Genomic DNA, 27,906 nt, shown 5'->3' on the forward strand with positions numbered 1-27,906 from the left:
ATTCAATAAAACTCACTACTGGTGCATCTAGATCCAATGGTGAAGATCTAATACACTCCAGGACCAAAACAGATGCCACTTACTCAAGTTAGTGTAAATCCAAAGCAAGTCCATAAGGCAAACAATCTCTCAACGTTTTTAGTTGCTGTGTGTCATACTTTATACTACACTGAGCAGCATTTCTAGAATTACAACTAATATGGAGGAGAGGTGGAGAAATCAATGAAAGCAAAACATGGGGGGAAAAGTTGGCTTGAATTCTACCTCCAAATTAGAAGCTACATGTAAAAACAGGGATAAAACTTTGAGTCTCTCCACCCTTTTGGAATCAGCACAAAAGAAGAGCATGGGAAAAAACTGAAGAGAGGAACAAAGATGGATGAAAACCTAGGTGGAAGAACAAAAGTGGAACAGAAAATGTTTATCAAGCTAGCCCTGTGAAGCTGCTAATACAGAGAAATAACTGAAGACCAGCAACCTCAGACAAGCTGTGGCCCCTACGTGCAGTGGTGACCTCAGCACAGGCAACCAAACAGAATTTTGGTGAAAAAAACCCCAAGGGACAGAAGAGGAGAAACATCTTAAGAGTTAGCGATGCTGTGCTGATTGTACCTCTAGAGAGCAAAATGATATAACAGCTATTTTCCAATTGTCTTGTTAACCTTTTCCTAACATGAATAATCCTTAGAACTATATTAATATCCCATAACACATCAGGATAAGAACATCTCAAAACACATAGGCATGCAGACTAAACTATACGATGCCTAGGGGATGTAAACTGGAGATTGGTCCACATGTCTGAAAGTTAAATCACGGTTGTTTTAGAATTATGTTGTTTGAAGGGTAGGTTTTAAATTCCTATAAGTGAACCCCTTTATCACTTTTCCCTTGTTCTCTCTCTCCTGTAGTATTTCCATAGTCACTGCAAATTTGCCACAGTCCTGATAAAAAAAAAAAAAAATTAAAAAAACACACTGAAACTAATACTACTGAGGAAGCAAAGCGTACATAGCTAACATCAGCTGTGCATAGCAGCTTCTAAAATAAGGTAAGAATCAGTCTCTTTGGATGACTAATCTAGAAGGCAAAGGAGCTCCTCTGGTGAGTACAGACAGCCACAAGCTAGAGGCAAAAATGGGAGGCTCAAACTAACACTGAAAAATGCAGCATTCCCCACAAAACTTTCTGTAAGTTAATATCACAACATATGTAAAATATATATAAATACCACATTACCATTTGAGCATAATTCCCTTTAGAGCAAACTTGATTTTATATTTTTCCATATTTTTAAAGGAAACCAGGTTCAGCAAAATGTTCCAAATGTCCCCACAACATCTGACCTGGCATTCTCTTCTATCCTGTACAAAGAAGTCCATTTCAGTTTCAGCAAGGGATGAAACTGTTTTTCCCACTCTTCTGGCCAGTTATCATTTTTGTTACGGAAGTGGAAAGCATTTGAATGGCCCCTTCTTCGGTCTGACATGTCGAAGTTCAAACATGGATTCAGGATTCAGTTACATCTGTAACTGTGGTAACATCTGCTGTAGCTGTAACTCTTGTAACACATCTGTTGGATGATCTTAGATTACCTGGCAGCCCACGGGCACCGTGAAGGAAACATTTCTGCAAATGCAGTTCAGCCCATGGAGTTAAATGACTACACTGCCCCACTGATTAATCTACTGTAAGTGATACTCTGGGCAGAATGGCCTCATTGCCCACTAACAGTCTTCATCTTCAAGCAGGCAGTGATGATTTGTCCTCTTAACTGCTCAGGAGACAGACGTTGTCACCCCAGCAGGGTTGCAAGGGTTATAAATTATAAAGTGTTGTCTGAGCTCTGACAAAGAGCTATGAAACCCTTCAGATAGGAAACAGAGCAGCAGTATGGAAATTTTTCTTCAACCATAGCAACTGTGTTATATATTCTTACTATTCTGCAGATCATATTTCTAACTATATTTTAGTGTGAATTAGAATAACATTGATATAAAGGGACTGTCAGTGCAAGTACTTCTCACCAAAGAATCTGGTTTGGAATTGCTGTGAAAGGACTTCTCAGAAAAGAAACACATCAAGCAATCAGGTTGTCCTAAGTACTGGGCTCGGAGGCACTGGCAGGGATAGCACAGACAAGTGTCAAGCTCTTGATCTCTCTTTTTACACGGTTTCACTCTGTGTAAATAATGAATTGCTATGAAGAACCTCATCATTATGCACAGCCTAATGATTCATGTGTCCCACCTGTCAAGCTGAGCATCTTAAAGGTCTGGCTTATCATTATGCTCTGTTCCATTCAGCAAGGAAAAACAAAAAACAAACCAAACCAACCAAACAAACAAAAGAGTATTTTGATTTACCAGCTAGCATTAAAAGAAACAAATAAAAAAACTCAACCCACACACCAAACCAAACTCTGAAAAATGTCAGATCTGACCTGAGCAAGACTAAAAGAACCAAAAAGTGGGTTAGCTGCTGATATAGTTGCTTAACTGAGAAAAACATCTATTTGCAAATCCCCAAACTAAGGTGTAACCTGCTAGTAGCAATAACAGCACTTCACAAATACCAGTGATAGCTGACATAGGAAGGGCACTATAGAAAACAATTACCTGCAGAGCACTGAAGCACATCCAGGTAGATTCCTCAGCACTGACTAACAACAGCTATTCAACAATAAAAGAATTAAAAAAAAAAAAAAAGGGGGCTGTGACATTTTAAGTATTGGGATTAAAAGTGTCGACATAATTACTTATAAAAATGGCTTTTATAAACACCTTCAGCTCTTTCATCAGACAGCAAATACTACCTCACTCTGCAGATCAGAGTGACAGCACCAGCTCTACTGCATCATGAGGTATTCACAGAATCACAGAATGGCTGAGCTTGGAATGGAGCACTGGAGCTCATCTAATCCAACCTCCCTGTCAGTCTGGGTCCCCTCATAAAGAATGTTACTCAGGATTGTGTCCAGATTACTTTTGAGTCTATCCAGAGGAGACTCTGCAACCTTTCTAGGCAACCTATATTATCACAATATACAATAGCTGGAGAAACAAAGACCTGAGGGGAGAAATAAAGTAATGCTGAAGGCAAAAATACCTTTAGGGTTGCTAGTAGATCCATCCCAAACAGGAATTTCTCTTGTAGAAAAAAATCAAACAAAACCAAACCAATCAACCAATAGAACCCCCCACCTCAAAAAAACAACCAAACAAAAAATAACAACGAAAACCCCTAAACAAACAAAAAAACCCAAAACCCCCAAAATATCCAACCCAAAAATGCTTGAAATATTTTTCTTTTTGTTAGGCTGCAGACATTTTCTGTAGATTGGCATTTCACACCAATAGCGCAACTAATGGAGTCGGCAGGTTTATAATTTGAGAAGACAAGGGAAAATCCCAGGCTCTGGTAAAGCCAAGGGCAATACTGTTACAGAGCCAAGATTTCTACCCTGACTCCTGTGGACTTACAAGAAAGGTAACAAGTCAATTTTTCCTTGGGTGCTTTCTTAATCTGGAGATCTAAATTAACATGCGTCTGTGGTGTTTACTGATCCAGTGTTATTAGCCAGTGTTAAAGTCTTAATACTTCACACAAAGCCTCTGCTTAACTTGCTGCACCAATACACCAATTCTGCTGACTTACATAAGAAACATCACCTATGTTTGCCCAATGCTGACATCTGCCATTCATATAACCACTACCAAAGACTCGAGTGCTCATGCAAAGACTCTTGCATTAACAAAAATCAGTCATCTAAGCTAAAGGAAATGCACAGCCCAGGGAAGAACTGACAGCTTCAGAACTGACAGAAATGATTTATTTTACTTAGTTACGTAAACTTTAAGGCAGGAGGATATTTTCTCACATGACCCTGTCTTTGCATGTAGCTGATTGAAAATGCAGTGGGTACATCAGTACACTTTCCCCCTTCAGCTTCCCTGAACTCCTTCAGGCTGCACTGACAACAGGGTACAGAGCCTGGATAAAGACCAGCTGTTACATCTCAAACTGCTCCTCAGTCAGAAACAACACATGTTTTTATGATACAATTGCCTCATTATAATGGCAGGAAAATAACACAAGCATGTAATGCTTTAAATCACACATCACTTCTATGTGAGATGGAGATAAAACACAGCCAAAAGTAACCCCTACACTTTTTTCACTGTTTAATTTATTACTGCTGTTGTGTCAGTCCAGATGAGTGAGTAGGCAAGTCAGTGTGTGAGATAATCTTTTAGGGTGAAAACTCCAATCTTGGTTTTTAAATAAAACCAAGTACCCAGATCCACTGTGGGTGGTTTACTCTGTCACACCTGTGACACCCTCCTGCCTGGTACCTACAACACAGCTGCCACACACATCAAGTGTACCCTATGGGATAAGATGTTAGTGTCTCACTTCACAGATGAAGGCACTGGTGCACTCAGCAGCATCTATCATTCAAATGCAGCCTCTGACAGACCCAACAATACACAAAGCATCCAACATCACTGGTCCCATTTTAAACCTCTGACTGTACATGCTCCTTCAAGATCACAGAGCAAACTTGTGGCAGGCAAAGCCGCATTAAGGAAGGTTTAGACTGGACATTAGGAAGTACTTCCTGCCTAGCAGGCTGGTCAAACACTGCAATAGGCCTCCTAGAGAGGCTGTCAATGCCCCAAGCCTGTCGCTGTCTGAGGCATTCAGTGCCCTTAATAACGTGCTTTAATTTTTGCTCAGCCTCTAAGTCATGACAGTTTCACCAGGTGATTGTTGTAGGTCCCTTCTATTCTCATTATAATCATAATCAACCACAAGAGGAGCAGTGTTCAGCCTTATGTAAAGTGTGTCTAGGATTCCCTGGTGACAGGCACTCTATCTGCTGCTGTAACAGTAAGTTCCCCAAGCTATCCCTCGTGGGGCTCTCATGTTTTACTGTCACGTTTCTCAAAAGGCTTTCTGCATAGCACAACTATAACAGCAGCTATTTCACCTTTCAACACCACTAAATAAACACCAATCAAGAACAAAACAAACAATCCACAGCTTGATACCTGGATTCCAGTCAAATTACAATCTCCTGGCTCTCCTGGTTTCCTGCTATCTCTTAATTTCTCCCAGTATGCTTTTTTATGCACCTGTTCAGTGATAGCCCAAGGCTGAGACTGCCCTGTAATCCTCAGTCTAGTATAGTCAAAGCAGAAATTCCCTTGAAATACCTTGATATGAAGGACTTCATATCAAGCCCATGTCTTTTGTTTAAGTGTAACACAGAAAAGAAGCTTATAACAGCAGAGACATTAAAAGTCAGTTCTGTCTAAGGGAAAGAAATGTTTCCACACACCCCCTTGAAATCAATGCACTTTCCTTGAACTACAGTTTAAGCTGTGTGCACAGAAAGAGATGTCAAAAATTGCTTATAAACCTGATATGGGGTGTCAGTGAGAAGCACCACTCCTGTCAGACCTTCTTTCCTCAGCATTGAGGTGGGGCCACTTCAGATACCTGAAGTTAAATACCCCAGGGCTCTACTGTCTGAATAGTTCTTCTGTAATTAAGGCAGTACCATCCTGTGATGCAATTTCTCAGCAATACATATGATAAGCAGCAATTCACTCTAAGTCTACGAAGCAGTGAATCCACAGCAATGTCTAACAGCATGTTGTAGAGTCATCGGTCCTTGTGGAAGCTCCAGCTCTGCAGAAGAGTGTGTAAGGAGCATTCCTAATGTAAGGATCTCCACTTTCAGTTTAAAAGACTCCATTTCCTTGATACTTCAACTGTAATGCCCTCAACAAACACTGGAAAACAAACAAGGAGAGTAAACTCTCAAACAAAGGAACAAGAGTGTGTTTAAGTTGATGCTGACAGCACTGCAGCTAATCATGGAAGTATTACAAGAAAAGTCTGCATATGTCAATATCAGCCTCAGGCAATAAAATTGCATTTCAGACCAAAATGTAAGGAAAATATAAAGCTGCAATATTTGGGCCCTATAACTAATCAATGTCAGGCTATTTTGAACTTTAAACACTGCATGTGATGGCAACTGATGACACAATGACACTTTTCAGTTTTTCTCGTGTAATTTCAGACTACTTTAACCAATATTAGCTATAGGCACTAAATTCCTATCATTTAGTTTGCAGAGCAGACTTGCATGATCAAAAGGGACCCTGACCACCTCTTTTGCATGTTTTAATTTCATGGAATTGCAGCCTGAAGAAGCTGAGACATTACTGACCATCAGTAAACACTACCTTAAAAGATACTTTCTTTCAAGAGTAAGAGAATTCCAGTTACTGCACTCCAAAGATAGTGAGAAGGTTTTCAGCCAGACTCAAAGCAGTATTGAAGGACCTGGTATTTATTCCAGACAGATGTCAGGTGCCTGATACCTTTGTCTTCATATAAAAAACATGCCAAGCAAAAAACTCTTTTGCCAGTTACACCCTCTGTTAACATTCCTGGAGCTCAAGAGTTTTTCCTGGACAATGTGTTTTTTTCCTTCCACATGCCTGAATTACCAGGATTCCCACTTGGCACTCAGTCCTTATGTGGACATACACAATCCAGTTATAAGGGGACCCTTTCTAAGGACACAATTGCACCTGTCTATATGGTAGAACAAGTCTGAGAGGACACATCAAAGCTGTGCCACAAAACCCTATCTGCAGCTGACAAGGACTAACAGTTAAGAAAACCCAAATCAAAACAGAAATCCAGTATCTTGTCATTGCTACAAATGATCTGGGATTTGTCCTGCCAGAACACATTATTTTGAGTCAGGATGAATGATCACTGCTTTTGCTTGGCTTCATGGGAATTATGCTTATATGATGGCAGTCTTTAAACTTTGAAATTTTGTCAAAATAAAATAAAGACACTAGCAGAGATCATAGAGCTTCTGTGCTGTGCCTGGTAGAACAAAGACAGGACTTGTGCCCTGGAGATGCAGGGATGTAAAAACAAAGCACTCTGTGACCAGGCCAACTCAGGAAATCAGATCTACAGAACTGTGTTCCTTGGTTAATTAAAAGTATACACTGAACTGTACCAAGGTTCTGTTCACATGTTCAAAATGCAACGTATCATATCAGTGCTACTTGTATTCTTTGAAGTTTTCAGGGGCATTTACTCAGAAAATCCTTCTCCCTTTCTCTTTACAACTTCATTTGCACCAAACATACTATTGCCAAATGGAGGCTGTCAAATATTAATGTATCACTCAGTCACTGAGCTAAAAACTTGGGAAAACTAGCAAGTGTCTGATTTTAGACTTGTTTTTCCCTGTTGGCCTGTTTCTACAAAATTTGCAGGAACTTAATTACTTTGGAGCTGTTCTCCTTATGTCATACTTGGCTGAAACTGGGAAATGGCGAAGAAATATTACACAAGGGACACATACCAAGACCTATATATATATTTTATATATTTATATATTATATATATATATGTATATATATAAACTGATAGCAAAAAACTTTGTTTCTAACAGATGCCAGTTATCTTTCTGAAGCCGCAATGCAGGTGTGGAGCATCCCCTCAGGCAGTGGAATTGCTCTCCAAAGTCATGTGCATGCAGGTACAGCCACATTCTGAGGCCAAGCATCCACAAGTGTATACAACAGATTTGAGGATGATTTGTAAGCCACAGGTAAGTGGAAGAGCACCAAAAATTGCTTTTTCCTGAAGAAAAGCTAGACACTCTTTGCCATGAGGTGAGTGCACAAAGGCCACAGAGGACACATGTACCAGGAACAGACTTGGAGGCATGGTACAAGTGCTGACCAAGATGAGAGGGAAAGGAGCAGTCAAATATAGCTGAAGGGAAGAACTGGAACTATCAAAATAAATACAACAAGAGAAGCAAGCACCACAATACCACACTCTGAATGGTAGTTAATTCTGGCTTCCCTGCGAATTTGAGGGGACTCCGGATCTGATGATTCACAAACAACATGGAAACAGCATTGGGTGTAGGGGAAAGCTGCTTTTATAGAGACCATCTGCATTGTCAGACTCCATTTCCTGACAACAAGTTTGTAGGGAACAATGTTACTGTGACTCACCAAAAGATGTTTGTTTCTTGTGGAACAAAAAGTCGCCAAAGGACTGATTGCAGTAAATTACATTTCCTTGAGATCCAACTGGCTCACACACTTGGCAGCCACAGAGACTCTGCCAAGCTGATGTACATTTCAACAACTGCAGATTTCAGACACTTTCAGGAAAAGAAGGGAAACACACTTGTAGGCAACCAATCAGCTTTTAAAGTTCTGTAGCATTTTTTAAATTCTTTCCCCAGAAAACAAGCACTGTGTACAAAGATTTTCTTATGACGTGCACCATGCCAAGGGCTGAAAAGTAACATCCAAAACTAGCAGCAAAGAAGTGGCAAGAGTAGCATAGTGATTTTATTTTTCATTAATGATTCAAGATAGACAGGCTTAGATTTGAGGCAAAGGAGAAGACAGGCATCCTTGCTCTGATGAACTTGCAAAATAAAGCAGTGTCTTGCAACCATAATTCTCACAATTAGTCATCATATACATGCATAATTCCTGCAGATTTTGGTCTGTTAACCTATTTGAGTAGATCTATTTCTATGAATAAAATTTTCCTGGACAAAGATCTAAACTCACACAAGGCCAAGCCAATAAGGATGTGTGAATAGAAGAGATGGCAGAAAAAAATGTATGAGAAACCAAGCCTTATTATACTTTGGGGTGTGGGGGAACTTTACATACAGAAATTACACAGGATGTTAGTTGCTCTTATAATAGAAAAACTGGGAAAGTTTCTAATTGTTTAGGAAGAAAATGTGAGACAAGGTCAAGACCCCCTTAAGCGGAATCAAGCTAGGATGTATCCAATAGGTTTGAAGGGGAGATAAGTGGAAAGGGAGAAGAGGAACAGGGACCTCGCAAACCGCAGTGGAGTCCTGGCAGTGGGGACCTACAGATGAAGAAATGTGACAGTAACGCTGAGCAACCGGCTTTGGCAAGAGCCTGACATCTATCTGAGGAAGAAAAGTTGCAGAATGCAGCTAAGTGCTGAACCAGGCTGGCACTCGTTCGCAGATGCGATTTTCTGAAGGAAGCTAAATAAAAGGCTTCACCCGTTTAGCGTTTTTACTTGGGGAGATATGCTGCAGTTACTGCAGCTACGATATTACGTGTACCAGGAGTAGCCGGGGAGCCCTCGTAGTACCCAGGGAGCTGTCCCGGCAAGGACAAGCCCTGCCGGCAATCGCTGTCTGCGGCCCCGGCGGTGCCCGCTACCCGCGTTAGCCGAGCGGGCTGTCCCGGCGGCGCTTTGCCCCGGCGCGCCGAGCAACAGGAGGCGGCTCTGGAGCTGACAGCGAGCCCCTCCGAGCCGCCCGCCGGCACGGCACGGGACGCTGCAGTCCCAGGCGCCGCCGCCTCCTCGCTTCTCCCTCCCGCAGCCCCCCCAGCACCGGCAACAGGCCCCGAGCAGCGCGGCAGGGCCCGTCGCACTCACCGCCGCGGCACCGCCGCCGCCGCTTCCCCCGCGGGCAGCCCCAGGCCGCGCTGCCGCTCCCCCGCCGCGCCGCGGCCGCTCGGGCTCTCGCTCAGCCTCGGCGGGGCCGCCCGGCACCGGCCCCGCCGCTCCGGGGGCTGCGCGGAGGGCCCGCCCTCGCCGCCCCGGCCCGGCCCGGCGGGCGGTGTTATGTAAGCCGGGCCGGCCCGCCCTGCCAGCGCCGCCGGCCGCGGAGCCCCCGCCGAGGGCAGCGGGGCAGGGCTGGCCTTGGCGGCGGCAGCGGCGGGCGGGCGGCCGTGGGCGCCAGGTGAGCGCTCTGCTATTTTTAGCGGAGTAAAATGCAGCAGAAGAGGAGAAGCTGAGTTTCTCACAGTATCGTGTTGTGGGGGACTCGGAGCTCCGGGAGTCACTGAACACCGAGCGACAAGCCCCGGGCGATCATTGCCCGTGCCGGTAGCTCCGGCGATCCGTGCCAACACGTGGGGAAGACTCTTGGTGTTCTGAATGGCCAGCAAGCAGGCGGGCAGGCAGCCTGCATCTCAGCACTTACACGTGCATCAAACAACCCCAGCTCATCACTGGCAGTGCCAACAGGAATTCATCCGGATACATTAGGTGGTATTTTTGGGGGAAAAACCATCAACGAAAACTTAGTAAAAAAAACACCCTGTTTGCACTGTAGTGCTGATTCAGGCACAAAGTCTACTGCGTGTGCTCAATTATGGAAAAAAAAATCAGAAACAAAAGGAGCAGCAGTGGAGGTGCATTGCCAGCCACAGCGTCGATTCTGTAGCCCGACGAGAGAAGCCAGAGTCATTAACATCTTGTGCTCCATCTGCAGCATCAGAAAGTTGTAATCGTGTGAGAACCTGTGTGCTGAGCCACTGGGAGGGAAGGAGGAAAGAACGAACAACTTCTTCATATTTGAACAGTAATATAATGTAAACAAACTTAATGAGCATGTGAAAAGCTTGCATTTCATAAAGAACTAAACCATCCTCTTTGGCAGGGGTTATATTGCTGCCCTCTGCTGCTGGGAAGTTGGGCGGTTCATCTGCCTAACGAGCAGAAAAACGGCTATTTGCGATAAAAATCTCTGATTACACACAACAGCTCTGTGGCCAAGAGCCTCGAGATACATAGTTATGTATGTGCTGCCCACACCAGCAAGGTGATCTGTCATCCATGTGCCAACACACTCTTATCTCTAGTAGCTCTGTATTTATATTGCTCCCAAAGCATCAGGAATCCCTATCCTTCACCAGCGGTGGTAAAGGTTATAGGAAATTCTGTCAAAACTTTATGGTAATGAATGTACTTTTACAGTTGGCTCTGACCTTGAAGCTTCCACTGCCCACAGGGCATACTGTAGTAGTACAATTTGGGGTGACTATGTTTGAAATTGTCACTGAGAGGGGAACTGAATGTTGTAAATTCTTTGTTTACTCTTTGTTTTGCAAACTTTTCATCTAATTTGGAAAATAATTTATTTGCTAGTTTGGCTTTGACAGGCTATTTACTTGGAGTAAGTTCATAAAGACTGTGTAAAATTGAATCTATGCCTATGCAACTGCCCTTGCCCATGATAATTCAGAGCTGAATATCTCTCAATGACCTTTGGAATAGTGTGAGGAAATGGATACAATCCAAAAGGGTTGTGTTCCAAAGGAATGCATCTAGAATAGGTAGATGACAGAGAATATAAAATCTTACTTGTGAATTTGCCTTAAGAAAGCAGGATCAGTTATCTTGGTGAGTAGATGAAATACTATTACTGAAAGTGATTAATTCCTTAGGAAACTACCCCCTAGGAAGTTACTTTGCATACCTAGACCTTTTAAACCCCTGTATTCAGAAAGCTTGCTGGTGGGGGACAATACATCACTGTATCTAAAAATTGCTTGAATGAAGCTCCTCTTCTGCATTTTCCCATGTGGAGGCTTTCATGGCTCTGATTTTACTCCCTCAAACAGCTTGTACATGCTGAGTTACAAAAATCCCTACACACAGGCAAACAGCAGGCATTAAGTAAATGAGCATTCAGTGCATTACCCAAACAATAAAAAGCTGCCCACAAACCACACGTAAATGACAAAGGAGAGGTTAGAATGACTGCAAGCAGTGCGGAAGGGTGGAGGGGCTTCTGAAAAGGAAAGAACAGCAGCGCTTGCTCTCTTTCTTTGGAAGTAAGGAATATATTTTTAGAAGCAGTTAGCCCAGCCTATAAACCAAACCACAAGTATTTAGTCAGTGAATATATACCATTTTCAGGCATTTCCTGTGATGAGCAGAATGCCCAAGAGACTGGGTGGAAAGCACCAAATACTGCAAACGTAACAATGTTTTTGCATGGCTTAGTACACAGGAGGGCCTGCATGACAGCTGTAGGGTATCAGAGAACCACTTAAAATGCTGCAGGGTAGCTGCTCTCTCTCATTAGTGTTACACACCCACTTATTCATGCTCATAACTGATGACAAACTAGTACTACAAGGTATTAGGATGTTTTCCTTTATGTTTTCTTGGGTACAGCAACACAAAATTGTTATACAAATAATGAGTCACATGGCAGTCAGGGTGGAAGGGACAGCATTTGTTGGCAGAGTAACAGTTCTGTGAAGCATACCAGTGACATGTCTTTAGCATGAGAGGTTTCAATATTGGAGCTTTTCAGTGTTTTTTGTGTGTTGTTTTTTAGCTACAAGACATTGCACATTGCTTGACAGAAAGCTTTTGTGGGTGGTGGGGGGAGTTGCTACACAAGAACCCTCTCCTCAGTTAGTGAGGAATCAAGAACTGTAAACTCTAAATGCTGATGCCAAAGCAACATAACCTCAGGAGCACTAGGCCAAGGACCACACTGGCAAACCAAGCTAAGCTCCTGTCTTTCTTATTCATCCAGAGACCATATGGACTGAAACCCTGCATTTCACATTCTCCCTGCTGCATTTGCTGGACTCTACCTTTTGTCTAATTTGGCTCTACACCTGAGCACAGACTGACTAACTCCACAGGGAAGTGAGACTTTGTGTTACTGGATCAGTTCTGACACCCTGTCACTTTATGGCCAAAGTTTTTGTTGAATTAAGATTGGCAGAAAAATAATACCCCTTTCATCCCAACTGGCCTCAGATATCAAGAGGGGCTGGGGAAATCTGGGATTATTCTGAGTGATAGCAAATTCAACACAAATGAACAGAAATTCAGGGCAAATGGGACATTGTAATTCCAATTATGTTCAATAAGAACTACCGCATTTTCGAATTCACACATGGTGTGATACACTCTAAGTCTGGTCACATCCAATGAACTCTCAAGGCTGGCCTAGAAGTCCAATCCTGTTCAATTACTCCCACAGCCAGGTGCAACATACTGTAGTTTACTGAGCAACACACACACAGGATCATATCAGAAGACTCCAGGGAGAACTTATAGCACCTTTCAGTCCCTAAAGGGGATCTCTGATGTGCTTTGAAAGTGTGAAGGAAGCAGCAGCAAAATGGAAGGCTGTAGGTTTAGGATGCAGTGCTAACTTTTGTAACTAACAGCAATGCCCCCATTGGCACTCAGCAAAGGAGCCAGGGAAAGCCAAGACTCCATGAAAATCAGGATTTGAAGGCAAATCTCCTGTGTAACAATTCCACTGCATTAGGTTTTCCTCCTTACTACTCTCCGCAATTTTTTTTTTTTTTTAAATTATATAAGTTGCCAACAACTAGCTTAAGAAAATATTCTCTGAAGTCCTCTGAATAGAGAGCAAAGACAACTGTTGTTATATGACATTCCATCATTAAAATTATTCCTTGCTTCCCTTCCCACCACAAATACAGTTTTGTTATACCAATTTCCCTGAGACTCGGTAGGCTTGGAGCTACACTTTCACCTTTAATAGTCTCCCTTTTCCTAGACATGACAGGTTTGTAGAACAATTTGTTTAGATCTAGTCTTTTAGGGGTTGGGAAACACATGCTGCACCAAACAACTGTTGTATGCCAGTGTTTAAAAGATTGTCAATCTTGGAAGTCTTTAGTTTTACTTTCTTCCTTCCATGGCACACAGACCTTAAATCATTCACCGTGGTAGTCAAGCATGATAAAACAGAGCACTCTGATGGTTTCAAACTAGAGTACAGTGACAGAAAGCAGCTGTGAGGGTATACATTTGTCTCCTTGTGTCTCCCAGGACTAGCAAGGATGAAAAAGTAGGATGTGAACAAAGAGCAAAAGGGCTACTGATAAGAAAGGGAGTCCAAGGATGATTCAGAGTGATCTGAGCATCACTATGACAAGGAAAGCGATTGTTCTGAAACTCAGAGCTTTCTGCTAGGCTGAAAATGCTTTTGTTTGTCTGTTTAAAATGAAGTCAAGCTGATTATAAAGCAGGCTTTCATACAAGACCAAGAACTGCTACAATTAAATGACACACAACTTTCAGGGCCAAGATCTTTATCCTGCAAGTTGCTAGCTATGTTGAGGCTGGGGAAGCAATCTCAGGTGCCATGGATATTAGCAAGGGAAGAAGGCTACTGTGAACTTAAGAGGAAACACTTGAAGTACTGCAGGATGGAAACTTCAATCACCAAATTACAAGAAATTAACTTAAAGGAAAGCATTAGAAAGGATGCAATTATTTTAAAGGAAATTACAAAAGATACATATGCTTGCATTTGTGGAGAAGCTGCCTGTTCCATGAAAGAACTGCTTGTCCTCTAAAGCGCATAGTTAATAATCATCCCCCAAAAAACTTGTGTGATGCGGCTATGAGCAATAAAACCACAGCATGTGCACAGTGAGAGTAATGAATATCACTGTATCTATATGGAGCATTTAGAAGTACTCTTTGAAAAGTCAGATTTTCAAAACATACACATTTTTCAAAAACAGAAAGTAAAAACATCAGAACATTAGAACATCAAAAATCCCCAAACCTCCCTCCTCTACATATTGTTACTTCTGGTTTTACAAGTTGTTCTTTTTAATTAACTGTAGCAATCTAAAAATTCAAGTTTCTGAGCTCCCCTTTAAGAATCCGCATTTTTACCTCCCACAAGAGATACTTCGACTCTGTTCTTCATCTTTGAGTCCACACATTACAAATGCAAGTATGCCAAACACACCCACTCCTCCTCTCCCATTTTAAGTTTCTGCTACGTGTTTGCATCTGATTTTCTTCACATCACATAAAAACTCTGCAGACCACATGATACAGTCCTACTGTACTCATGGACACTTTTAACATACACATGACATCAATACCTGTGGTCAGCAGGCAGGGATTTAAAGCACACCAAGTTCAAAGCACCTGCTGATTTCACAAACACACATTCCTAGAAAAAATGAAAGACTAAAGGGTGTGCACAGAAAGAATCTTTATTAATATATTGTAGTACCAAGCTTAAAAGCTCTTAAGATATACAAAAAAACCTCATCATTAAGATTCTTCATACCAATTCCTTCTACTTTACAAATACAGTATTGTGTGCAGAACTCTTGAATTTTTACTTGGGGAAATAGGTCAGATGAAACTCACACGTGATGACGTGCTTGGTACTATCTGTCTTCTGCCACAGAGAAGATCAAATGGCCAGTGCTATTTATTAAAGCCATGTTGAGTTTTTGTAACGAGATGCATTTCTCAAAATTACATACCAAAATGCTTTAATTAAAACCAAAAGTATATAGGAGAGGTAAGGTAATTCAGAAGTGCTGAACAAGAAGGGATGTAACCACGGAGGTACCAAGCAATCAGCCCTGCCCTTGTACCACAATGCATAACTCTGGCCTCACCCAGACCGAAGCTCCCAGGGCCCCCTCGTGGTCATGACATACACGATAATCGCAGACGCTCTTGAGCACCTCACTGCACCTGCATGCTTTTCAAATAAGCAGCCAGTGAAAGCACCCCTGTCAGCACTGCTGTGACAGTGTGCTGGCAGACCTTAACTGGGGCACAAGAACCTTACAGGCAGTGAGTACCTGGGGGTTTCCCAGCCTTACTAGAAGCTGAGACACTTCCAGCACTTTAAGTAAATTACAGCGGTACAAATTACCATAGCAGAGACCAAGACCCTGTTTCTGTGGATGAGCGTGCACAGGAAGCAAAGAACAGGACATGCATTTGGTTACAATACCATAACTCCACTCCATAGCCTTCTATAGCTCAGGACTTGATACCACAATAGTGTTTTTATAATTAGGAGATCAATTTTTTCCTTGAGCTTGCCCAGTCTTTTTCTAAGGCACATCAAAGATTTTAGCACTCATAACTTATGGATGAAAAGAGGCCAGAGGTGCTCTCATTAGAGGCAGTATTTCTCAGTTCTGCACGGAAATAGATGCATATAAAATTATTCTTCCTCCGCATTACTGAAAGACTCAAATACCATTACCACCTGCAAATTCAGAAACCAGGATTTAGCAGATTTTCATATGCCAGAACAGTTGCAAGCAGCTTACTTATCCCAAAGAATAAACCTGCTCCTCTATTACAGAGGTCACAGTACTTGTCCTTGCTTGGGGACAGTGTCACAACTCACAAAGCTGAAAAAACCTCACAAAGCGAAAAGAAGTGGACAGTGATACCAGTGTCATTAAGAACTAAATTAAGTCTAAAGAGTGCCTCATTTAAAGGTCCACATTCAAGACTAAACATGACCTTCCATTCTGTTTGTTAAATGTGGGGCTCAGACATTTCTCCTCAGATGTTCACCATGATCCCTCTCTGCCAAAGCTATCTTTACATGGTTTAAATCAAAAAACTACCTTAGGTCATGTTTATATCCCCATTAGTTAAACTGATACAGGTAATTTTGTAAATATTCTTCACCTCTCTCATTTATGAAATGGACTACTGTATTTTAAGGCCAACACAAATATCCTCTTAGGAATATGCCATAAATCCATGGATATTATTTTATTACCTATCCAGTTCACAAACAAACTTATGTATAGATCTCCAGGTTAGATCCAAAACAGGAAGTCAGGTACAGTTCAGGTTCCAAAATGTCTATTTCCCTGTAAAACACCCACAGCATTTCTTTGTTTTTGCTGTTTGTTGCACAACTTTTTAAAACTAGCACATTTCCAAAACAGCCAGGAACTTTTCACAGATGTGTTTTCAGTGTTCACAAGTTAGGCAGCCCAGAATTGTAAGTACATTTTAAGTATTCATACTTCTCTCAAAACTGAGGATATGTTGCTCCTGCCAGATGTTACTGTGATGGTACACTGAGATTATTTACCTGGCATGCAAAACAGCTGTAGCTCAAGCTATCCCACTTAAAAACTTCAATAAACAACCAAAAACAAACCCCACCTAAATAGAGCTCAACTGCTAGGGCATAACAAGGGACTTCATTTTCAGTCACTATCATGATTAAGAATGACACATATATCAGACTTGAACATAAAGAGGTGTCCTGTTCTGATAAGCTGAAATGAGACTTTTCTTTCTCACTAGCTAATTTAGCCCTCCCCTTTTTAAAAAGAAATAAAAACCTTTTTGCTGACAGCATCATTCTTGGATGTCCACCTCCTTGTGCACTATGTGAGAACAAACCACAAATCGATAAATCATAACTCTGTTCTGCAGCAGAATGTCTGAAGTAAACCCAGTTTATGACTGACTGAGCATTTAATCCTTGCAGTTTGAATACTGGAGCTTTTATGAGAGTTTTCAAAAATGAGGTGATAGGTCTTCTAACAGGAACATCAGCAAAATGCCAGGAGTCTTATGGGAATTCCATTAATATTTCTTCTGAACAGATGATTTAAACCATTATCTGGAAAACACAAGAAGTTTCACTTAGACTAATAGATGGTGACATAATTATCTGTTTCTGAAGTGTAATGGACAAATTGTTGTAAGTTTTATCAGCAGGTAAGTGTTTATCCTCTGAGTGCTGCATATTGCATAATCCAAAAGCATTTGACCATACTAAGTATTTTATTAAAAAGCATTCGGTTAAGCTTAGTATCTCATAGGCCAATCTCATAAAACTACAGTAACTACAAATTCAACTATTTAACCTAGTACACAAGACTTCTGAGAAGCTTTCCAGCATTTTATAGCAGTTTTTTCAGTGTTCAGCAGATGTTACTCTATTTGCTAAACAATATCAGACTGCAAAATTGCTCTTACTGTTGATAGATCAATAATGACACGGGACAAGTCATTATCTCCGTGGCAACAGAGTGGCAACTGTTGGAGGAATATTGCGCATGTTGCTGCTGCGCTCTGACAGTCATGCCTCGGCTTCCTCATGCTGCTGCTCTCTCTGCAAGCCTGGTATGCCCAGGGTACCAACAACCAAGGGCACCTCTTAGACTACAGAGGATTACACTGCAGCTGTGGTTATATGATTTCTGAAAGAATATATACTCACAGGGTTTATTACACTTGAGCCTGATGTCTTTATGTTACTTATTTTTAATGAACCATCCCTTTGTAGAAATAGCTAGGACAAAATTCAGGAAGGCAAATAGCACAGTATTCCATTCATAGTCCAATATTTCATTGAAAGAAAACACTTAGTTGTCTTTAAGAATAAAAAGATACCTTTCTTGTCCATCAATTTTTATTTAATTCCACTTTGACTCCCCAGGATGTAAAAGCGGCAGGAGTCTTTATACTTGATTAAAATGACAAGAGGCCACTTCTTTTGTCATTTAATGATATTACATTTAACACTTGTTAGGTCTTTCTATATTGAAGCAGTCCAACAAATAGAAAACATACTTTTACTCTGCATAAGTTACTGCAGTTCCATCTAGCACAAACAAGACATATATTTTTTTTTCATACTGCACAACCTTCACCATGTTAATCAGAATTAATCACAGAAAGCAAACACTCCTCTCTGTCTTGATCACCACGGCTGAGCCTGGCTTGTGATTTTCTTGAAAGCAAAACATACCAACTCACAAATTACATGGTGTTCATCATCAACACAATGTAGGAACTTTGTCTTCAGATTAAACATAGAAAGCATTTCCTCAAAAATACATCTACGTTTAGATACTGCAACACTGTACTTATTCATGACCTATTCACATGGAATGACAAAGAGCAAGTTTGCAACAATTCCCTTTGCAATCTGTTCTTAATAAATTTAAATAAAATGGAAGAGAAGTGATCCTGAGGGTGGCTTAAAAAAAATAAAACAAAGTTGCCAGTCACGCATCAGCTGGATTCCACAAAATACAATTAGGCAAGCACTCTTCTGAACGCTGAAAACAAGCTGGTCTTGTTTGCAAAGCTCTCACAAGAACAGAACTGGATGGTAGAAGTTATTTTCCATACAAATGTAAATAAGACAAATGGTCACTAATATACCAAAAGTCCAGATGCAATGTAAATTAGCACTCAAAATACACTGTGACTTGTTACTTGTGAGAGACCGTATTCTAGTACAGAGGAAACTCTTCAACATTTTCTTCTACTTACAGGATAGGCCCTGCTGCTTTCAGAGACCGCCACGCTCTGCGCCAAGTTCTTGGAAAGAATACGGCATCTGCCCAGGAGAGCAAACAAAGCTGGCTGCACAGGCGGCCGTCTGCAGGACACGTTCCAAATCCAGCACTTCTGTGGCTGACATTCGGCAGCCCTACCCTTGCTCCGGCACTGACTGAACCATCCTTTTGCGCAGGCAGCCAAGCCCAGTTTTGCTCCCATTTTTCCATGCCGCTGCCACCCCTGCCAGTTGCTCGGGTGACAGCACAAGCTGTGCAAAACTACTCGGGCCTCCGCTCTCAGCACCAAATCCGAACATGCAAAGCACCGCTACCTTCTCAGGGACAAACCTCCTGATTTAGCCCACCAAAAATCAACCAAACCCGGGCAACTGAACGCAGTCAAATCGGTCCCGGACACGGCCAAAGCCAGAAGGGAGACAGAGCCATGCTTTGCCAGCTGTCCACAAACAGCCTCCGCCGCCTGGGGGGACAGAAGCTGCCGACTGAACGGGGGAGCGGCTCCCCGCTGCCACCGGCGCACCCCAGCACGCTTTAGCACCGCGGCTACTCCAGCGCAGCCCGGCTCCATCAGCCCCTCCTCCCCGGATTTCCCTTGACCCAAACACAGTCCCAGCCCGAGGGATCTCCACCACCGCCTGCACCACCGAAGGGCCGGCGGGTTAAACCCCAGACCCCACCCGAAGGCCGGCGACGCCGGCACAGCCCGGAGGTCCTCGAGGGCCCCCAGGCCCGAAGGGAGAGGCTGAGCACAACAGCGGCCGCCCAGCAAGGCCTCCCCGCCGTGCTGCTCAGCCCTCCCCGCCGTGCTGCTCAGCCCTCCTCGCGGCCCAGCGGAGCCGATGGTGCTGGCGCGGGAGGGGAAGCGCGGCCGGCCCATGCCGAGGATGGCGCAGGCCCGGGCAGGAGCAGCAGCACCCACGCGTGCGGCCGCCACCCGGAAGCGGAAGGAGCCTCACACCAATCCCCCGCCGCCCACCCGAGCATCCAGGGAAAAGCCCCGCCCCGGGGCAGCCTGACCAATCGCGTCCGCGGAGGGGGCGGGATTAACCAATCTACGTTAGATTGACAGGTCTCTCTCCCAATGCAGCCGCAGCACTTCTGTTCCCTCCACTAGGAAAGCGAAGCAGCCTTAGGGTTGCTGGGCGGGACAAGTCCCGCTGAATCTCAGCGCTATTGGCTGTGGGTGCTGATTGGCGGGTGCCTGCACCTATGCGAGGGAAGCTCTCCGGCGGCCCGGCGGCCGTGCGCCAATGGGAGGGCGGTGCGGGTGCGGTGCGGCGGTGCCGGCGGCGGGGCGATGAGAGCGGCGGTGCGGACGGGGTGGCGGATCGGGGCCGCCGCCGCTTTGCGGGGCCGGACCGGGCGCCCGCTCAGCCAGGCGGCCGAGGAGGGCGGCGGGGCTGAGGGCGGCGGCGGCTCGGGGTCGCGGGAAGCGGTGGAGCGGCTGGTGCGGGAGCACCCGGTGGTGGTGTTCATGAAGGGCAGCCCGGCGCAGCCGCTCTGCGGCTTCAGCAACGCCGTGGTGCAGATCCTGCGGCTGCACGGCGTGGAGGATTACCGCGCCCACGACGTGCTGCAGGACCCCGACCTCCGCCAAGGTCAGCGCCGGGCCGGGCTCACCTCTGGGTGCCGCCTCCCCGGGGCCTGTGCAGCCCAAGCCGGCTCCTGGTGGGGACAGAGCCGGGGCCGGTTCCCTGTGGAAAGGGCCCTCGGGAGCTGCCGGGAGGTCGGACTTGTCTTTACTCCCCTGACTTCGGGCACTGTGGGCGCGGCCCCTGTCCGCCTGTCCCACCCGTAACTTGACTCTTGCTTTGTTGGGTGGGCTGGCTTGGGCTCTGTTCTTTATTCACGAGGCCAGCATCGTGGGAAGAAGGGCAGCGGAGCTGGGGAAGGGTCTGGAGTGCATGTCCTGTGAGGAGCGGCTGAGGGAGTTTGGTGGTGTTTAACCTGGACGAGTGCCATGGTGTCTGCACGGGTGACCTTATTACTCTCCACTACTACTTTAAAGGAGGTTGTAGCCATGTGGGAATCGGCCTCTTCTCCCAGGCAACAAGCGACAGGACGAGAGGACAGTCCTAAGTTGTGCCAAGGGAGCTATAGGCTGGATACTAAGAGGAATTTCTTCCCAGAAAGGGGTTACTAGACATTGGGATGGCCTGCCCAGGGAGGTGTCGGAGTCACCACCCCTAGAAGTGTTTAAGGAAAGCCTGGATGTGGCACGTAGTGCCATGGTCCAGTTGACAAGATAGTATTCAGTCATGGATTGGATTCAATCATTTCGGAGGTCTTTTCTAACCTAATTCATTGTGGGATTCTGTTTGGGTGTTAGTAGAACTAGAAGTATATTGCAGAGATGTGCCATTGAGGTTGCTGCCCAAACGCCCTGGTTTGGTTTTTGTGACCCTCCCCGTGTTCAAGAGGTCTCAATTATCAGCAGAGCACAGTTGTGTGTGCAGGGTGACGCTTGGAGATCGGGCTCTTTGTGCCACGCTGCCTTGCCTGGTTCAGAGATAGAGAGCTGCATTAAAGACTTCTGAAATACTTTGTTATCAGGTTTTGTCTCCCCTGTGAACAGTATAGGGAAATTTCACGTATGGCTTGGAGTTGTACTACTTGATTCCCAGCTGATACTGCCTGCTGGGATTCTTTTGATAAAGTACAAATTTATGCTAATCATTTGCACAAGAAATATTTAGTAATCGTTTCACCATTACTGGACAAGTGGTAGTAGCTATTCTATATACGGGTTTTTTGCCAGATGTGGAAAGCTAGTAATCTGTTCTGGTAATGCTTTTCATCTTTCCCTTTTCAATGTGCATAGCTGACTGTTGAGGTTCTATGTGGTTATTTGAGAAAGTTTTAAAACAAAAAAAGTATATACAAGTATATAGTAATTAGGCTTGTAGGTGTGTGGCATTAACAGTTCTTGCCCAGAATACACTAAAATGTGCTTTAAAACCACGTGCTGGCTTGTATCAGGTGACTTTGTTCTCCTTTGTTTTTGGTGTCATCTGACTAACTCAGTTTTTTATTAACTCTTAGCTAAAAGGCTGATTTCTCCAGTCTTTGTTTGCTTTTCAGTTCACAACTATAATAGTTGTTAGGGTCTAAAAGCTTAGATACTGGAATTTCTGTGTAATGACATCTTTTTTTAATGAAGGCTGGTTTTGTTCAAGTAAATCTTCCTCTGCCTTTGCATGTGAACAAATCATGGTCATTTTCTAAACTTTGTTTACATATCTGAATTTATTATTGTACTGTTAACTAGAACAAACTCTTAACCTCTTCCCACAACTCATAAACTAAAAAGGAGGGGAAAAAACACTGAAATAAAACCATCAACATTTAACTTTTGCTTAAGGGGGCTTTTGTGAGCCTCTGAATGGGCAATGAATTTATAATTACAGTCTCTGAGCACTTGACCATGTGAATAGATAGTATTTTCTTTCTGTGTAAGTTAAATTTTTCTTCCACATAAACTTGGGCTTGTGCTAGGTAATGAGAGAGGTTATTATCTTCCTGGCTTTTAAATTGAAATTTGTGTCTTGATCCAGCCCTCCAGTGTCTAAGCTACATAGAATGCAGTTACGGAGTGTACCCTTGCACAATATCCTGCTGGTTCTCAGGTGCTTAAAGAAGTTGTTCTGTTACTTTCCATGCACCAGCTTTGGTACCTGTCCAACTGTGTAGAGGGCCAGCTCAATTTATTATCTGGATCACTGGGCCTGCAAGTTGAAGTAGCAGTTTGGACTGTGAGCTGAGTGCCACAGCTAGCACAAAGTACCGAGCTTTGAAGATTTGGGGGAACAACACAACCATTTTCAAGGGCAGCAGAATTCTTGTACTGCTTCAGGTGTATTACCTACTGCACCCTAAAGCCAGGAGAAGACAGGGCTGCTCAAAGCTATAGTTCTCTAAGTTGCCAGCTGTCTTTCAGCAGTGACTGTCTGAAGGGCAGGATCTGGCCTCAAGTGCCAAACAGTTAGATATGCAGCATGTGAGCCTTTCTAGGCTCTCTCTGTGAAGGTAATCTGCACTGCACTGCATGCATGCATGCATACATAGTGAGGGGATGTGGAACCTTTAGCTGTGAAAGCATCAAGTACATCAACAAAAGACTGATCTGCAAGGAGATTGCTGTATGAGAGCTGGCCACCAGCTTTGTGTTCACCTGAACCTAACTTCAATGTCTGAATATATGTGTGCTTATACATTTGTAGTAGGCTCTTGGAGGAAGGGTAATTCAGGCATGTTTGGATTGCCTGTTGCTTTCTTGCCTGTATCTATTGAAACACCTTATTTTTAGCTATTCATAGTTCCATTGGTGAAGTGTACCCTGTGCTAAAATATGGCAACCTGTAAACCTAGAGCAACTCCCCTGCTTGCATCTTTACCTAAAAACTCAGATCTGTGAAACTAAAGTTATTAGTACTTCATGTGATCTATCTGAACTTGAGCTGAAGATACACTTCCCTGATACACAAATCCTTCCTTATCAAAGCTGGTTTAAGAGACCTTGGCACCCTCTTGGGCTCCATGGCAATTCAGGTTTCTCTAAGTCAGCTCTCAACTGATGGATAGCATTAGACTGGTTCCAGTCACTGAGGCGGAGAAGTTTGGGATTACGTACTGAAAAATTGGTGGTTTAAACTGTTGGAGTAGTTCACCCTCAGATTATTTTCATTATTGTCTCTACATTATCTAAGCATAGGTTGCTGCCAAGCAGGTGTTCTTGATCCTTTCTCCCGCTCTTGGCTAGCCTTCCCTCAGTAAGTATCAGTGTATCAGTGCTAATGGTTCTCAGGCTTTGGAATAGGCTGCACAGAGCAGTGTTGGAATCCCTGTCCCTGGAAGTGTTTAAAAGGCATGTGGATTTGATACTTGGGATATGGTCTTCTGGTAAATAAACAATGGTGCTGAGTTAACAGTTGGATTCTGTGATCTTAGAGGTCTTTTCCAACCTTAATGATTCTGTGATGTCCATGAAATGTGCTCCTTTTCTGGAGCAAGTGTGGTAGGAATCAGTGTTGCTTGATTCAGTTCTTTGATGTGGCCCATCCTTCATTAGTGCTAATGCTGCCAAGAGAGGCTGAGAATTGATAACTGGAGCTGGGGACAGGGGTGGGGGTGTGCTGGATACCTGTTTCAGTAGCTCTTTGCACTGGTCTTGGTTTCTCAGTTATTTTCATTGTGCTACCACAGGTGTCAGACTGAACCCCTGACCTGTGGAGTGTGTTTTTCCAAAGTAAACAGCATTTCAGAGCAGAAGTTGCAGCTTCTGAAGTACAGCAAAGAACCAGTCTGCAGAGAGGCTGGAGATCCCTTGGGATGTCCAAAAGAACCATCACAAACGTGCATCCCGAGTGCAGCAAGAGTAGCCCAAGCTAACTTTAACACCACTGCAGCAGTGTCAGTAACCGCTGCACTGAGGTGAGGCTTGGGGGGCCAGTGGAGGGAGCATTCGGTTTGTGACCTGGGAGAGCCCCAGCACAGAGGCATTTAAAGCAGCTTGTCCAGCACGTGAAATGCAGCACACAGAGCAAATGAGCTTGATGGTATTCTGACTTTTATCTGAAGCTGGATAGGTCCTTGAAAGTACTATCAGTGCTTGTATATGTGCGCAGTTGGGTCCTTGAAGAAAATATTTCTGTGAAAGAATTATTGGTGGAAATGCTATCTTGGAATGCCCATTAGCAGTAGATTTACTATGCATAGCCCTTGGTTCTCAGTTCATGTTTAGAATTGTGGTATCTGAAGAAAAATGAGCCCTATTTCATATCTGCAGTGGCTCTTTGACCAGGGTCATCCTTGGCATATCTTAATCATGGAGCACAGTTTTTCATTGAAATTTGGATAGGTTAAAAGATATTTAGGACAGTTTAAGCAGTTTTGAGTATTCAAAAGCCAAAGAGCATTTAAGAAAAGTATTGCTAAGTGCAAGTTGACATCAAATCTTAAAAATTCTGCAAGCTAAGGAAGGAGTTACAAGTGGTAAAGATGGAGGTTAGATGGTTATGGGTTCCCTTTGGCCTTGATTTATATGCTAAAATTCCTATTTTGGGTTTATGAAACATTGGTTGTCCATGCACAAAATCTGAAGTCAGTATAAAATCTCTTAGCTGACGTATGTAGTGGTTTGGAACAATTAGTTACAACAATCTTCTTTTATCTAGGCTACTGTTATTTTTTTAAAATTTTTTTTAGGCTACTGGATTTTTTAAGCATGTTGCATTTTGCTAAGGAGAATTATTAGCTATATTGCGTCTTTTATACATTAAAGTAATCCCCTTGTATCTTTTTGCACTTACACATATTTATTAAAAAAGAAAGTGATTTAAGTTCCAATAAAGCAAGCATACTTTCCTTACATGGTTACTTCTTTACCTCGAATATTTTGGACTTTGCCTTTTTAGTCTCTAGAGACTAAAATGTTTTCTAAGGGGAAAAACAAGTTCTCTTGTTTTATTGTAATAATCCTCTTGTAATATTTGTTGGTGGGGGGTTGGCTTCCAAGTTGAGTGGACTCTGATGTTCTGAAAAGGTACTTCTGTAGGCTTAAGTTTGCTATATGGGGTTTTTTTCTGCCTTTGGCAGAAAAATTCCAGGCACTGCATGCTGGAAATACATAAAAATGTTGAATTCAAAACTTGTCACCTAATCAAATGCTTATGGTCGTGTTCTAAAAATAAGCAGCAGTAGGTTTTAGCTATTTTCTCTGTCACAGAAATAATGGCTTTGTTTGAAGGGTCATTTAAAAAGTGGCAAATTAGATACAAAGATTTTTCTGTGTAATTTTTTGTGTGATGCCTAAGTGCAAGCTGGTTTCAGTGTGTATCATCAGATCAGTTTATATTTTTGGGTGGTCTTACATTTCCTTCTCTGATGTATAGTTTTAAGCTTTCATTCTGTACTTCATAATTGTGACTTGCGCTGTGTTTTGTTAAGTGAGTACTTTTAAAGAGACTTCAGCCTGTGTGCCCCTCCCATGTGCTGTAAGGTCTGGCATTGAAAGATAAAGCAATTTGAAATTTGTAAGGCCTCTACAGGGGCAAACGTATCTTGCAGTTGAAATTGCAGGAATAAGTGTAACTGTATGAGTACAGAAAGAACATAAAGTATTTTAAAGTCCCTCTGGGAAACATAATAGAAAGTAAACAGTTCTCAATATTTTTCAATACTTCTCATTTCTGTAATTGATTGAAAGAGTTAGGTTTTCTTGTTGGGAGTAAGAGATACGGTGTTTTTCCAGTTCCTGCTTGAAGTCAGTGTAGGAGCTGACTCCATATCTTTCAACCCACATCTTTGAGTTGGGGCGAGAAACAAACTTAATTCTAACATAAGGTTTTTTTTCTGATAGTGCTCCTGTTACATATATTTTGCCTTTATGGGAAATAAATTAGAATATTAGCGGTAGAGTCAGGTGGGAGCAATGCATTCCTTTTAAAGTACCATTCTATTAGGAGAGGGGGGGAAACCTCTAATAATATTTTTTTTTTTCTTATTCAGGAATAAAAAACTACTCCAACTGGCCTACCATCCCACAGGTGTATCTCAATGGTGAATTTGTTGGTGGCTGTGATATACTCCTCCAGATGCATCAGAATGGAGATCTTGTAGAAGAGCTGAAGAAACTAGGAATCCGTTCAGCACTTCTGGATGCAGAAAAAGACCAAGAGAAAAAGTAAAATGAGAAAAAACTATAAAAAATGCTGTGACAGGAATAAAGCAAATCTTTGATAAGAACTTGTTGCCCATAAAGCCTTACATACTTTAGGTCGAGGAAGGCATCTGTTTGAACTGACACTAAGTGAATGTCTCTTAGCTCATGGTAAATGTAGTGATCTTGGTATTTTGATTTATGTGTATTGTGAAAATTCTAGTATAACCACTGCACTGTAAAGCAAAGGTTTGTGAAAATTTGTGTTTTAAAAGAGTTCATTTCTAAAAGTGCTTTTCTTCTTTGAGGTGGGAGTAAACCAAAAGAACTAATAATATTTTTATGGATTTTACGTGTGTGATTCTCTGTTCTTTGATACATGAACCTATACAAACAGCATTTGCATTCCCTTGCTTCTCTTGAAAAAAGCATTAAGTAATAGTGCATCTGTTTTTCTGTTCAACTCCTGGTGATAAGACTTCCTGAGAGCCTGTAAAACCTGTGTAATAACATACAGTATAGGAGAAAAACAGTTTTTCAATGATATAGGAGAAAAAAGATTATAAGAGAGTGCATGAAATATACTTCTATTCCAAAGGGTAAAAATAAACAGAACTTGTACAAATACATGTATAGTGGTCATTATTACTTTGTAATTTTCTGATGGCTTTTAAAACTGCTGAGAATTGTGCCTAAATATTTTATAAAACCTTTTCTACCTCTTGCAAAACAGCTTTTTCCCCTGCTCATACACTTTGTGTATGGCAGTTCTGTGTCTGCTAAAATGTGGGAATTGTGTACGGCTTCAGTATTCTAGCTTGAAATAGTACAGGAGAATACTTCAGTTATTACTGTAATCTTGTATTATTTGCTTATTATCTTTTTGTATTTGTTATGTTTCCAAGTGTTTTCTCCTGACTGATGTGCTCAGGAGAACATAGTCTTCAAACGTGGGATTTACAGATTAAATGTTCGTGTGGGTAAGATGAGTGCAGCAGAGAGGTTACTGAATAGATAAATATTTCTTTGTGGAAAGTCTCTCAAGTGTTCAGTACCTACCTAACCACATTTCTCTAAATGAAAACAAATTACATTAACCAGTGTAGCTTCAGCTCTAGAGCAATACTGCTAAGGTTAAAAGCTAACCAAGCTATTTTTAAATGCAGTTTAATTAATATAAACCAAGTCTGCATGTGAATTAGACAAATGGTTGGAAATAAACTGTGTTTTATGTTGATTGTCTGCAGTAGTTGCTCTTTATTTTAAATGTCT

The 27,906-nt window shown here is 42.7% G+C and overlaps 2 protein-coding genes, 1 long non-coding RNA gene and 1 other non-coding gene across 5 annotated transcripts in view; 1 reads left to right on the forward strand and 3 right to left on the reverse strand.

Annotated features, from left to right (window-relative positions):
• SYNE3 (spectrin repeat containing nuclear envelope family member 3) overlaps positions 1–9,558 on the reverse strand; it is a 63,619-nt gene extending 54,061 nt beyond the window's left edge. The window contains exon 1 of one of the 2 annotated variants that reach the window (XM_014249840.2): positions 9,505–9,558. The gene's annotated coding sequence lies outside the window, so the exon portion shown is untranslated. Of the gene's footprint in view, positions 1–8,072; positions 8,089–9,504 lie in introns of those variants that run through there. The other variant, XM_014249841.2, reaches the window with a different exon arrangement.
• Positions 9,559–14,872: 5,314 nt separating this feature from the next.
• Positions 14,873–19,901, reverse strand: LOC148184024 (uncharacterized). Its single transcript, XR_015773019.1, has 3 exons — positions 19,655–19,901; positions 18,949–19,015; positions 14,873–17,284 (listed from the first exon to the last, which is right to left on the reverse strand). It is a non-coding gene; the product is annotated as an uncharacterized LOC148184024 (long non-coding RNA).
• LOC148184025 (small Cajal body-specific RNA 13) lies at positions 17,566–17,838 on the reverse strand. The gene has a single exon (XR_015773031.1).
• Positions 19,902–20,274: 373 nt separating the features above from the next.
• Positions 20,275–27,871, forward strand: GLRX5 (glutaredoxin 5). Its single transcript, XM_005520157.2, has 2 exons — positions 20,275–20,575; positions 26,484–27,871. Exons 1-2 carry the CDS (start codon positions 20,275–20,277, stop codon positions 26,660–26,662), a joined length of 480 nt encoding a protein of 159 aa, XP_005520214.1. The 3' UTR covers positions 26,663–27,871.
• The last annotated feature ends 35 nt before the right edge of the window (positions 27,872–27,906 follow it).

Source organism: Pseudopodoces humilis, chromosome 7 (genome assembly GCF_049639895.1).
Source record: "Pseudopodoces humilis isolate 2021_Gansu_Grassland_sample_001 chromosome 7, ASM4963989v1, whole genome shotgun sequence".
In the NCBI taxonomy this organism is placed as follows: Eukaryota; Metazoa; Chordata; class Aves; order Passeriformes; family Paridae; genus Pseudopodoces; species Pseudopodoces humilis.